Source organism: Gnatocerus cornutus, chromosome 6, assembly GCF_029298725.1.
Source record: "Gnatocerus cornutus isolate USDA-ARS CGAHR chromosome 6, icGnaCorn1.1, whole genome shotgun sequence".
Taxonomy (NCBI): Eukaryota; Metazoa; Arthropoda; class Insecta; order Coleoptera; family Tenebrionidae; genus Gnatocerus; species Gnatocerus cornutus.
Window position 1 is genome coordinate 17,443,253 of NC_142238.1, and position 9,973 is coordinate 17,453,225.

Genomic DNA, 9,973 nt, shown 5'->3' on the forward strand with positions numbered 1-9,973 from the left:
AATTTTTTAATATTTGTCAATAAATAACCGAGTTATGGCCGTTTGAAATTTGGGGTTGTCGCCAGAGGGTCAAATTTTCGAAGGTTCGAAACAATTCATGCTCGATATCTCGGAAACTATTCCAGATATTGGAATGCGGTTTGCGGCATCGTTTTTCTCGCGATTTTTTACATAAGAAATCGTTTTTAGATTTTCCAAAAGTCAAAATTTGCAAATTTTCACGAAATTTTATGATTAAAACTATACCAAATTTCTCATATCGATATCTCGCTTATTTTTTAGAGTAAACTCGAGTTATTATACATCAGTGAACGCAGAATTTTACGCAGATTCCAAATCTGGGATTTAAATTCAGATCCGACAACAAATAACTGAGTTATGGCCGAACAAAGTTTCGGATAATTGATTTTCATTTTTCCCCATTTTTCCCAATTTTCAAAGTTAAATATCTCGGAAACTATTAGAGATATTGAGATGCGGTTTGCGCCATCGTTTTTCTCGGCTCATTTTACATTAGAAAAAGTGCTTAAAAGCCCAAAATTCGATAGTCGATTTTTCGCGAAAAAAAATTGCGACTCAAACGATGAAAATTTTTCATTTTTTTTAATTTTTAACCCTAACTCGCAAACTATTTGTCCTATAGATCTCAAATTTGGCCAGTAGATAGATTTTGACCTCCTCTTTCGTCTGATGTATAATTCAATGCTATTAAACGTCATTTTCATTTTGAAAACATTGATTGAAAATCACTCTAAAATGATGTTTTCAAAACAGTTTTTGGCCAATGCCTCGTTTATTTAATAAGCAAACTCAACAAATTTGGAACTCATTTTACGCAGAATTTCACGCTGAATCCAAAAACATGATAATTTTTTAATATTTGTCAATAAATAACCGAGTTATGGCCGTTTGAAATTTTGGGTTGTCGCCAGAGGGTCAAATTTTCGAATGTTCGAAACAATTCATGCTCGATATCTCGGAAACTATTCCAGATATTGGAATGCGGTTTGCGGCATCGTTTTTCTCGCGATTTTTTACATAAGAAATCGTTTTTAGATTTTCCAAAAGTCGAAATTTGCAAATTTTTACGAAAATTCATGATTAAAACTATACAAAATTTCTCATATCGATATCTCGCTTATTTTTTAGAGTAAACTTAAGTTATTATACATCAGTGCACGCAGAATTTTCCGCAGATTCCAAATCTGGGATTTAAATTCAGATTCTACAACAAATAACTTTATGGCCTATCAAAGTTTCGGTAACTTTATTCTCATTTTTCCTAATTTGTCTGATCGATCTCAAATTTGGCTCAAATAGATCTTGAGCTTCTTTTTCGATTTAGGAATTTGACCAAAATCATTGGTGTGGAAGAAGCTGGTTAATATTATAAAATGTACATTTTTTTAATAAAAAAATTACACATTAATAAAATTACATTTTACACATAGTGATTTTTATGAACGCAGCCCTAATGAGATCAACTCTGCGCGTGCGCTCTGTCAAATGTCAAAATAATATTTGAAAATTCGAAGCCGTTACACATGGGTCTTGTTTAATTGAAAGTCTAATCTGCAATATAAAATGGAACGTGATAGTGTTTTTTTGAGGAACGTCTCATACTTAAGGGCGCGAGATGCCAGTTTATTAACCAGGAATGTAACAAAGCAGTTAGACACGTGTAGAGCTAATTTAATAGATGAGTTTGGCGAAGTTACACAGCACGAAAAATCAGCTGAAGAAGAGGTACGTTTTTTTTATGAGATTACATGATTTTTTATTGCAAGGTCGTAACTGCAATCCTTTAATTATTAGAGTTTGATTGCTTTTGTCAAACACCACATGTTCCCCAATGCTTTTTTTCTTAAATTTACTGTTTCAATTTGAGTAACAAGTTTAAATCAATTCCCCATGAATTTTCTTGCATGTCCAAACTGTTTTTAACGAAATAAGCTAATTTGCACTAACATGATGAGTGTTTTTTAATGCAGGACGGCATCCGCGTCTACCTCCGCATAAAGAAAGGCTATGACTTCAAGGATCTCTACCAAATCAAAGGTAAAACCCTCACTTCGATGGTTCCTCCAGGTTCAAATTTCCTTCGCAACATCCGCGAAGGCGAAACCATGAAGAAAACCTACAGCTTCACAAAAATCTTCGAGTCTGAAACGACCCAAACAGAGATCTTTGACAGCGTGGTCAAACCGAAACTCCTTGATTTTCTTAACGGTCACAATTCTACTCTCCTGACTTATGGAGCCTCTGGGTCTGGGAAAACATTCACAGTCATTGGTACTGACACAGCGCCAGGACTCGTCCCTCGTTCTTTAGAATACCTCTTTCGTACTCTGCCGGAGCTATCAAATACTCCAATGGCTAAACCTTCTCCAGCTGGAGAAATAACGCTGTTAAATGAACAAGAAGGAAAAAAGGAGAAGTTGTTGTGTAGAAGCCTGCTGAATGCTTCCACTTCTTCGGCAGATCGCTCACACCACGCAAAATCATATTTGTACGTTTAAATCTTCCTAGTTTTTTTATTATTTGTCAATGTTGTTTTCTTAGGGCTATGCAGCAGAGGTTAAGCAGTGAACCTGTGGCAGAATTGGAAGCGGACTCGGATATTTCCATCCTAGTGTGGATTTCTTTTGCGGAAATCTACAACGAACAGATTTACGATTTATTGCAATTGGATCCTCCTCGAGGAAAGCAACGACCTAAATTGCGCCTAGGAATGTGCAACAATGAAGTTTACATCAAGAACTTAACTTACGTTAACGTAACGACTGGCCTAGAAGCCTACCAGCTCCTCCAACATGGCATCCATAATCTCAGTTACGCGAGGACAAGACTTAACGATCACTCAAGTCGCTCCCATTCGATTTTCACCATTAAACTACTCGAAATATCGAAAAAAGAACGCTGTGGTCATCAAAGTTCTTTCCATTTTTGTGATCTGGCAGGCTCAGAACGTACTAAAAAGACACATAATGTTGGTGAGAGATTGAAAGAATCAAACAACATCAATAGCTCGCTGTTAGTTTTGGGACGATGTATTTCAGCTGTGCGAAATGCACAGAAGCAGGGGGACAACAAGTTGGTGCCGTTCAGAGAGTCAAAACTGACTCAGCTTTTCCAAAAAGCTTTCACAGGTGGTGAAGACGTAGCTATGGTCGTCACTATCAGTCCGAATAGGGACATGTTTGATGAAAGTCAACATGTTTTGTCCTTCGCTGCGATTGCGAAACAGATCATTTTAGAACAACCAGCAACCAAAACAAAACAGACTCGATTCTCTGAGTTGGTAGCTTCAAGCAGCACCGCGAATGACTTCTTCTGTCGCTTCACAGAAGAAGATTACCAAAAACACATTGAGCTATTACATGAAGAGTTAGAAGTCCAAAAAATCGACTATGAATCCAATAATAAAATGAATCTTGATTACCTAAGGGAAGAGTATAACAAAATTTTGGAAGAGGTAGAGGAACGGAACAAAGTTACATTAAAAAAAAAAGAAAATCTAATTCGATTGCGATATGAAACTCAAATGAAAAACTTGAAGTTACACTATGAGTCTAAAATCAACGAGTTGAAAGAAGGTGATGTTATCGAAATTGGCAGTTCCGAGGAAGAGTCGCCCAGTCCCAAAAAACCAAAGGTTGAAAACTCCAATAAAATTGTTGCTTCAGTGCTCTGTGAGGGTATAGAGGATTACAAACGGCTAGAAGAAAAGTATAATCAATTAAAGCAAGATCACATCGAACTGAGAAAAGTGGTCATGGAAATGGAAAATGAACTGTCTTGCTACAAGCACCGCATCCGTGAACTAACAGAGGAAAGAGAGGACTCTGGTGAGCACATTATGAGATTTTTGTAGTACCTTAACATCTTGTTTTACAGACTTCCATGAAGAAAATACCATTTAACTTATTTTAATCTGTTCCTGTTGTGTTATTTACTTTTAATTTTATTTCAATACAGTCCACATTATTATCTTACTGTTGTTTCATTTATCTAAGAGTTGCTCTACACATGCGCATTTCTCGGGGGGAAAACGCAACTTTACCCTTTTTTTTTATTTACAAATAATAGACTCAATTGTTTACATTATTTAAGCCGAAAATAAAATGATTTATAAAAGTTTTTTCACGATTCACCAAAATTTAAATTTTTTAGGTTATGTTATTGTTAGTGATTTTAATTTTGTCCCCGATCTTTGTTAGCCAATTTATTTTTCCTGAGTTGGCTGCTTCGATGCAACTAAATTGCCTATCTTCATGTCAATCATACAAGTCACGTTGTGAAAAGTGTTGATTTATTCCAATTTTATCTCTTTAAATCATAAGAAGACAATAAAAACTTCGTCAAAATGATGGTAAGTTCATATTACAGTAAATGAACTTCTCTCGTAATTGTAAAAGGTCAAAAATTCTAACCTTCTTACCGGCACCACACCTGTCTCTAAATCTCGACTTTTCTCCCAACAGCAACCTCAAATTCTCTTATTAAAAGAAGGCACCGACACCTCTCAAGGAAAGCCCCAGCTTATATCAAACATTAATGCGTGCCAGTCAGTCGTAGATGCTGTAAGAACGACTTTGGGCCCCCGTGGCATGGACAAGTTAATAGTCGAAAGAAACGGTAAAGCTACCATTTCTAATGATGGAGCAACAATTATGAAGCTTCTCGATATCGTTCATCCTGCCGCGAAGAGTTTAGTTGACATTGCAAAGTCTCAAGATGCAGAAGTTGGTGATGGTACAACCAGTGTTGTTCTTCTTGCTGGTGAATTCCTAAAACAAATCAAACCATATGTAGAGGAAGGTGTACATCCACGTATTATCATCAAGGCGGTCAGAAGATCCCTTCAACTCTGCTTGGACAAAATTAATGAGCTTTCAATTAAAATTAACAAAGCTAATGCTAATGAGTTCCACTCATTGCTACAGAAGTGTGCAGCAACAGCTATGAGCTCAAAACTGATCAACCTCCAACGCGATTTCTTTTCTAAGATGGTTGTAGATGCAGTTTTGTTGTTGGATGAATTACTGCCTTTGAACATGATTGGAATTAAGAAGGTTCAGGGGGGTGCCTTGGAAGAATCACTTTTGGTAGCAGGGGTGGCATTCAAGAAGACTTTTTCATATGCAGGCTTTGAAATGCAACCTAAAAATTACAACAATTGTAAGATTGCATTGTTAAACATTGAACTTGAGTTGAAAGCTGAGAGGGACAATGCTGAAATTAGGGTCGACAACGTGAAGGAGTACCAAAAAATTGTCGATGCTGAGTGGAACATTTTATACCAGAAGCTTCAGAAAATCCACGAGAGTGGTGCCAACGTAGTTTTGTCCAAGCTCCCAATTGGAGATGTTGCCACTCAGTACTTTGCCGACAGGTAAAACTATAATCCAAAAGTTCTTTAACTAACTTTCGTTTTTTAGGGACATGTTCTGCGCTGGTCGCGTCCCCGAAGAAGACCTCAGACGTACCCTAAAAGCTTGTGGCGGCGCCGTGATGACAACAGCCCACGACCTCAACGACTCCGTCTTAGGCAAATGCGAATCTTTCGAAGAACGCCAAATCGGCGGTGAACGCTTTAACTTCTTCAAAGGTTGTCCAAACGCCAAAACCTGCACCCTGATCCTCCGCGGTGGATCTGAACAATTCCTTGAAGAAACCGAACGATCTCTCCATGACGCCATCATGATCGTCCGCAGAACCATCAAAAACGACGCTGTTGTCGCCGGTGGAGGCGCCATCGAAATGGAACTCTCAAGAATGTTACGCGACTACTCGAGAACCATCGCTGGGAAAGAGCAACTGTTAATTGGAGCCATCGCTAAAGCTTTAGAGATTATTCCAAGACAGTTGTGCGACAATGCAGGTTTTGATGCGACGAATATATTGAATAAGTTGAGACAAAAGCATGCACAAGGGCAGTGCTGGTATGGAGTTGATGTAAATAAAGAGGATATTAGCGACAATATGGAAATGTGCGTTTATGAACCTGCGATTGTTAAAGTCAATGCTTTGATAGCAGCGACTGAAGCGACTTGTTTGATTTTGTCGGTTGATGAGACGATTAAGAATCAGAAATCGGGAGATGCTCCACCAGCGATGGGACGAGGAATGGGAAGACCCATGTAAACACAAAGGAACACGAACATTTTCAAACTAACATTAATCTCACAGTATGTAGTGAAGTCGAATAAGTTATTTTGTACCGTTGTGCTTCATTCGCTTTGATTCATTAATAAAATTATTTAACACGGAAGTTGAAGTTTTTACAAGACACCACGTAACGAGGTGGTCCCTTTAATTAAATAAACGCATTAAACATGTTATTACCTGTTTATTATTTAATAGCTTCGTGTTATAACAGCTTTCGTTACGTAATAACAGAACCACTGTATTCTTCTCAACTGGTATTGTACAAAAAGGTACAGTTAATGGTGTGTTCAAAATTAATTTCATTATTCTAAAGTTTCGCAACGTCAGTAGAGCCGCTCCTTAGGACTGTTCAAACGTGCTCCCATTTGGTTTTTGTTGCTGTTTTGAATATTTTACAGTTAAGACCACGCGTCTTCAAAAGAACAGTTTTATAATAGAGGGTACCTACTTTTTCAAACGATTTTTTACACTGGAAAAAAGCGATTATGTAATAACTATGTTCGTCCGTTAGCCTCTGCACTGAGTAGGTTGCAGTGTAGGCGTTTAATTCAAATAAAATAGCCCCCTTACTTTATTGAACTCTTTATTACTAACAATGCTTTGAATCTTTTGGTTGAATGTTCAAGGAGCTGCTTGCTACTTTCTTGTGACCTCATAAGTTCATCTGAACATGATTCCAGCTGTGCATTGACACATTTATTACCCAGTAATCCTGCTGATATGAAATCCGGCTATCTTTATGTGGAAAATTTTGAATGGCCGTTTAGAACTCTGCCGTTATTTTTAGAAACCTGTGTTATTGACTCAAATTTTATTCTAGCATTGAAACTACCGGAATTACATGTCGTAAAACGAAAATTTCTAAATCTCAGCGCAATTACTGAAAGTCCCCCGTAATTATGCATGCTTCATTCCATAAAGACAATGCAAAATTAATTGCCTTGTGCAGTATTACGAAACTGCTAGTGTTTACAGTATCTAATTTAGCAAGTCAGCTTCTTTTATTAGCCTTAAATTTTACACATCATAATACGTTTGTTTACCATCACATGCCTTTATAGGAGTTTAGTAATAAAAGCAGGTGCATAATTGAATTGCAAATACAGTTTCATGCTTGGAAGCATAAAAAACCGGATGTGCAGACTTCGACGGAACGTTGTTCAAAAACAAACAAAACGTGCAAACAGTTTGTTACTTGTACCATCAATATAAATAGAAAATATCGACAACGGTTCGTTTGTCCTTTTGTCCCCTGCGAGCGTATATTTACACAATCAATATTTTTATTTCATAGTTAAACAGAAATATTGATGTCAGTTTTTGAATAAACAACCAACACATTCATTATCACCGATCAATTTTATCAACACATTTTGAGAATGAAGTAAACTGCGCAGTTTCTGGTACAATCAACAAAATCTTTGAAAACTTACGTCTCCGTGGGAGTTTTCGTCTTCTTCAGGTTTTTGATGAAATACATCTCATTTAAGGTGTTAGCGAATTTTTCTTTGTGCGAATAATTTGGCGGGGTTGAACCCCAGGATGGGACAAAGGAAAAGGGTTGGGGTAGGGAAAATCTTGGTAAAATGGGATAATTTATTTGAGGGATAGGAACGAGGTATCACAGATTATAGGATGGAGATGAAATATACATGATTTTTTGTAGTTAAAATACATATTGCTAGCAAATGACTCTTGAAGTGAACGTATGAGATCTGAGATTCCTACTTAAACTTAGTGTAACTAAAATTAGAGATCCTAGTACCCCTCTGATAAAATTAAAAAATTTTCAACAGAATTTTGTGCGTCTAACAAAAGAACGATTCCAAATAGAAAATAGAATCTCTAATACATAAATTTTTTATCACCAAAATGAAACTTAAAATTTATATTGCACATCACTGCAACTTGTTACTTAGGCATTTTGGAAGACTTTATATCTTGCGTGCCTCAAACAGTTTAAATGATGAATCGTGAAGTACAATTCAACAATAATTTGAAAGACTGGAGGGGATGACTTTCATAATGCATTTTACAAAATTACTTTGTCATGGTTGGTGAATTTGAGGTGTTGAATTGTACATCTTACAACTAGAATGAATCTCCTTATCTTTTAGTAGTGATTACACATTTGTACTGCGTTTTAACAAAAATACTCGTCATAATTGACGGTTCATTTAGATGTTGTTTTTTCTGGTTGATAACAAAATAGCATCCAAAGAATTTGTACTGTTTCCATACTGTTGATACCGATAAATTGACTTGTTTCTTCATGCACCTATAATTATTTAAAGCTTTGTTTTGTTCATCAGCTGGTTATGTAAGGTTTGTCCCATATTCAGTCTTCCCAGTGGTTTAGGTACCATGGGCGGGGATAAACTTTACCATCAGCTAATGGAGCTGAGACTAGGTTGGATGCTACTTTGTTAGGCAGAGTATTAAAAACTAAACATATATCGTGACACTTATTGAGCACTGCTCACAATCACAAATACAAACTCAAATTTCTCTTCTTACAATTTTCAACAGTTGAAAAAAATCACATTCAGAAATAGACTTAAGTAAAAGTTAAAACTATAATATATCTACACTATTATACAATCACTGGATTTGTGAGGAGTGATTGTTTATCACAGTGCGGCTGAACAGGACAATCTGGAATTGTACGAAACCAGGACCATCACAATAATGTAGTACCGTCCTTAGGCGTAATAAAAATAACCGGAATTTAGTATTGTCGTGTTCACTCGCTACCAAACAGACTTAAAATTAGTTTTCAATAGTCCTCAGTAGTTCACTCGTCGTAAATTTATATATAAAGATATCAAATGTCTCTTGAGGTGGCACCTTCGACTGATTTCAGGTCAAGCCTGGACCTTAAGCAACACCTTGAGCTGGGCGTCGATGTCGTGCTGCTCAGGCTTGGGCTGCCGAAAGGGCAACGAATGCGAGTGAGGCGCCTGCATCCAGTGCTGAGGCGGCGGGGGCAGTGCTGAGGGCAGGGGCGGCTCGGTCCACTTGCAGCCCGCATAGTGCCCAGAGCCCGTCGGGGAGGCGGCGTGGCCTCGTACGGGGCTGTGTCGGGGGGTCACGGTGCCTTTGGGGCGTCCGCGAGGTGTCCCGTCCGAATTCTTCCGCGCCATTGTTGCACTGACACACTTCTTCACTGTTGAGTCTCTGCAGCGGAATATGAACATAAAGACTAAAAGTCTCGTTGTATCACAGACCAAGTCGAATTTTGCGTCAGAAACTCGATTTCGATTTATGATCGTGATCGAGCACGGCGCAGTTTGCTTTCACAAAATGGACGCGTCTGATTCGATTGCACCAAACAAAGGATCCCGTTTTCGCACAGATGGGACGATTTTTGGACTCCTTTCAATTTGCTGTCACTTCGACACACTCCAAACGACTTTTTAACGCAAAATTCGCACTAAACTGGCAATTTCTCACACGTTTCTACGAAGCATTTGCTTCCAACTTTGCCTTTCTCCTTCTCCTACTCTATCAAAACAACACTCTTCGTAACATTTTTTCCTATCGCACGATTGCTACGTCACACGACTGCGTCAATCGATATCAACTTTCCTGCTCTCTGATTGGTCCAAAACAAGGGGAAAAACATGACAGACAAAGACACTCTATATTCCCATCTCTCTTTCTCGAATCCCAAACAAACTACTCCACGTCCCCACCATTCACGGTCACTTTCTAGAACAAGGATCAATAGAAAACATTTGTGACGTTAGCCAAAATTATCACGAAACGGGAACTAATCCAGGGCCGAACTTTACTTTTTTCC

General features: G+C 37.9%; 3 protein-coding genes across 4 annotated transcripts; 2 read left to right on the top strand and 1 right to left on the bottom strand.

Annotated features, from left to right (window-relative positions):
• Positions 1 to 1,477: 1,477 nt before the first annotated feature.
• LOC148173534 (kinesin-like protein subito) lies at positions 1,478 to 3,996 on the top strand. The gene is made up of 4 exons (XM_088038267.1): positions 1,478 to 1,746; positions 1,992 to 2,509; positions 2,563 to 3,848; positions 3,898 to 3,996. The coding sequence occupies exons 1-4, from the start codon at positions 1,585 to 1,587 to the stop codon at positions 3,921 to 3,923; spliced, it is 1,992 nt and encodes a 663-aa protein (XP_087894393.1). The 5' UTR covers positions 1,478 to 1,584; the 3' UTR covers positions 3,924 to 3,996.
• A 223-nt stretch (positions 3,997 to 4,219) lies between these two features.
• Positions 4,220 to 6,274, top strand: CCT7 (chaperonin containing TCP1 subunit 7). Its single transcript, XM_088038269.1, has 3 exons — positions 4,220 to 4,372; positions 4,485 to 5,395; positions 5,442 to 6,274. Exons 1-3 carry the CDS (start codon positions 4,367 to 4,369, stop codon positions 6,145 to 6,147), a joined length of 1,623 nt encoding a protein of 540 aa, XP_087894395.1. The 5' UTR covers positions 4,220 to 4,366; the 3' UTR covers positions 6,148 to 6,274.
• Positions 6,275 to 7,753: 1,479 nt separating this feature from the next.
• aqz (aaquetzalli) lies at positions 7,754 to 9,741 on the bottom strand. Of its 2 annotated transcripts, XM_088038271.1 has the most exons (2): positions 9,399 to 9,741; positions 7,754 to 9,348 (listed from the first exon to the last, which is right to left on the bottom strand). In XM_088038271.1, exon 2 carries the CDS (start codon positions 9,312 to 9,314, stop codon positions 9,036 to 9,038), a length of 279 nt encoding a protein of 92 aa, XP_087894397.1. In that variant the 5' UTR covers positions 9,315 to 9,348; positions 9,399 to 9,741; the 3' UTR covers positions 7,754 to 9,035. The 2 variants fall into 2 exon arrangements, with proteins under 2 accessions (XP_087894397.1, XP_087894396.1); XM_088038270.1 differs by having other exon boundaries at positions 7,754 to 9,741.
• Between the last annotated feature and the right edge of the window lie 232 nt (positions 9,742 to 9,973).

Excerpts from the sequence above, each read along its gene's own strand:
- LOC148173534 (XM_088038267.1), top strand. The coding sequence starts at position 1,585 with ATGGAACGTGATAGTGTTTTTTTGAGGAACGTCTCATACTTAAGGGCG. Across the intron at positions 1,747-1,991 it reads AAAAATCAGCTGAAGAAGAG|GACGGCATCCGCGTCTACCT; the intron begins GTACGTTTTTTT and ends TTTTTAATGCAG. Across the intron at positions 2,510-2,562 it reads CACCACGCAAAATCATATTT|GGCTATGCAGCAGAGGTTAA; the intron begins GTACGTTTAAAT and ends TTGTTTTCTTAG.
- CCT7 (XM_088038269.1), top strand. Across the intron at positions 5,396-5,441 it reads ACTCAGTACTTTGCCGACAG|GGACATGTTCTGCGCTGGTC; the intron begins GTAAAACTATAA and ends TTCGTTTTTTAG.
- aqz (XM_088038270.1), bottom strand. The coding sequence starts at position 9,368 with ATGTTCATATTCCGCTGCAGAGACTCAACAGTGAAGAAGTGTGTCAGT.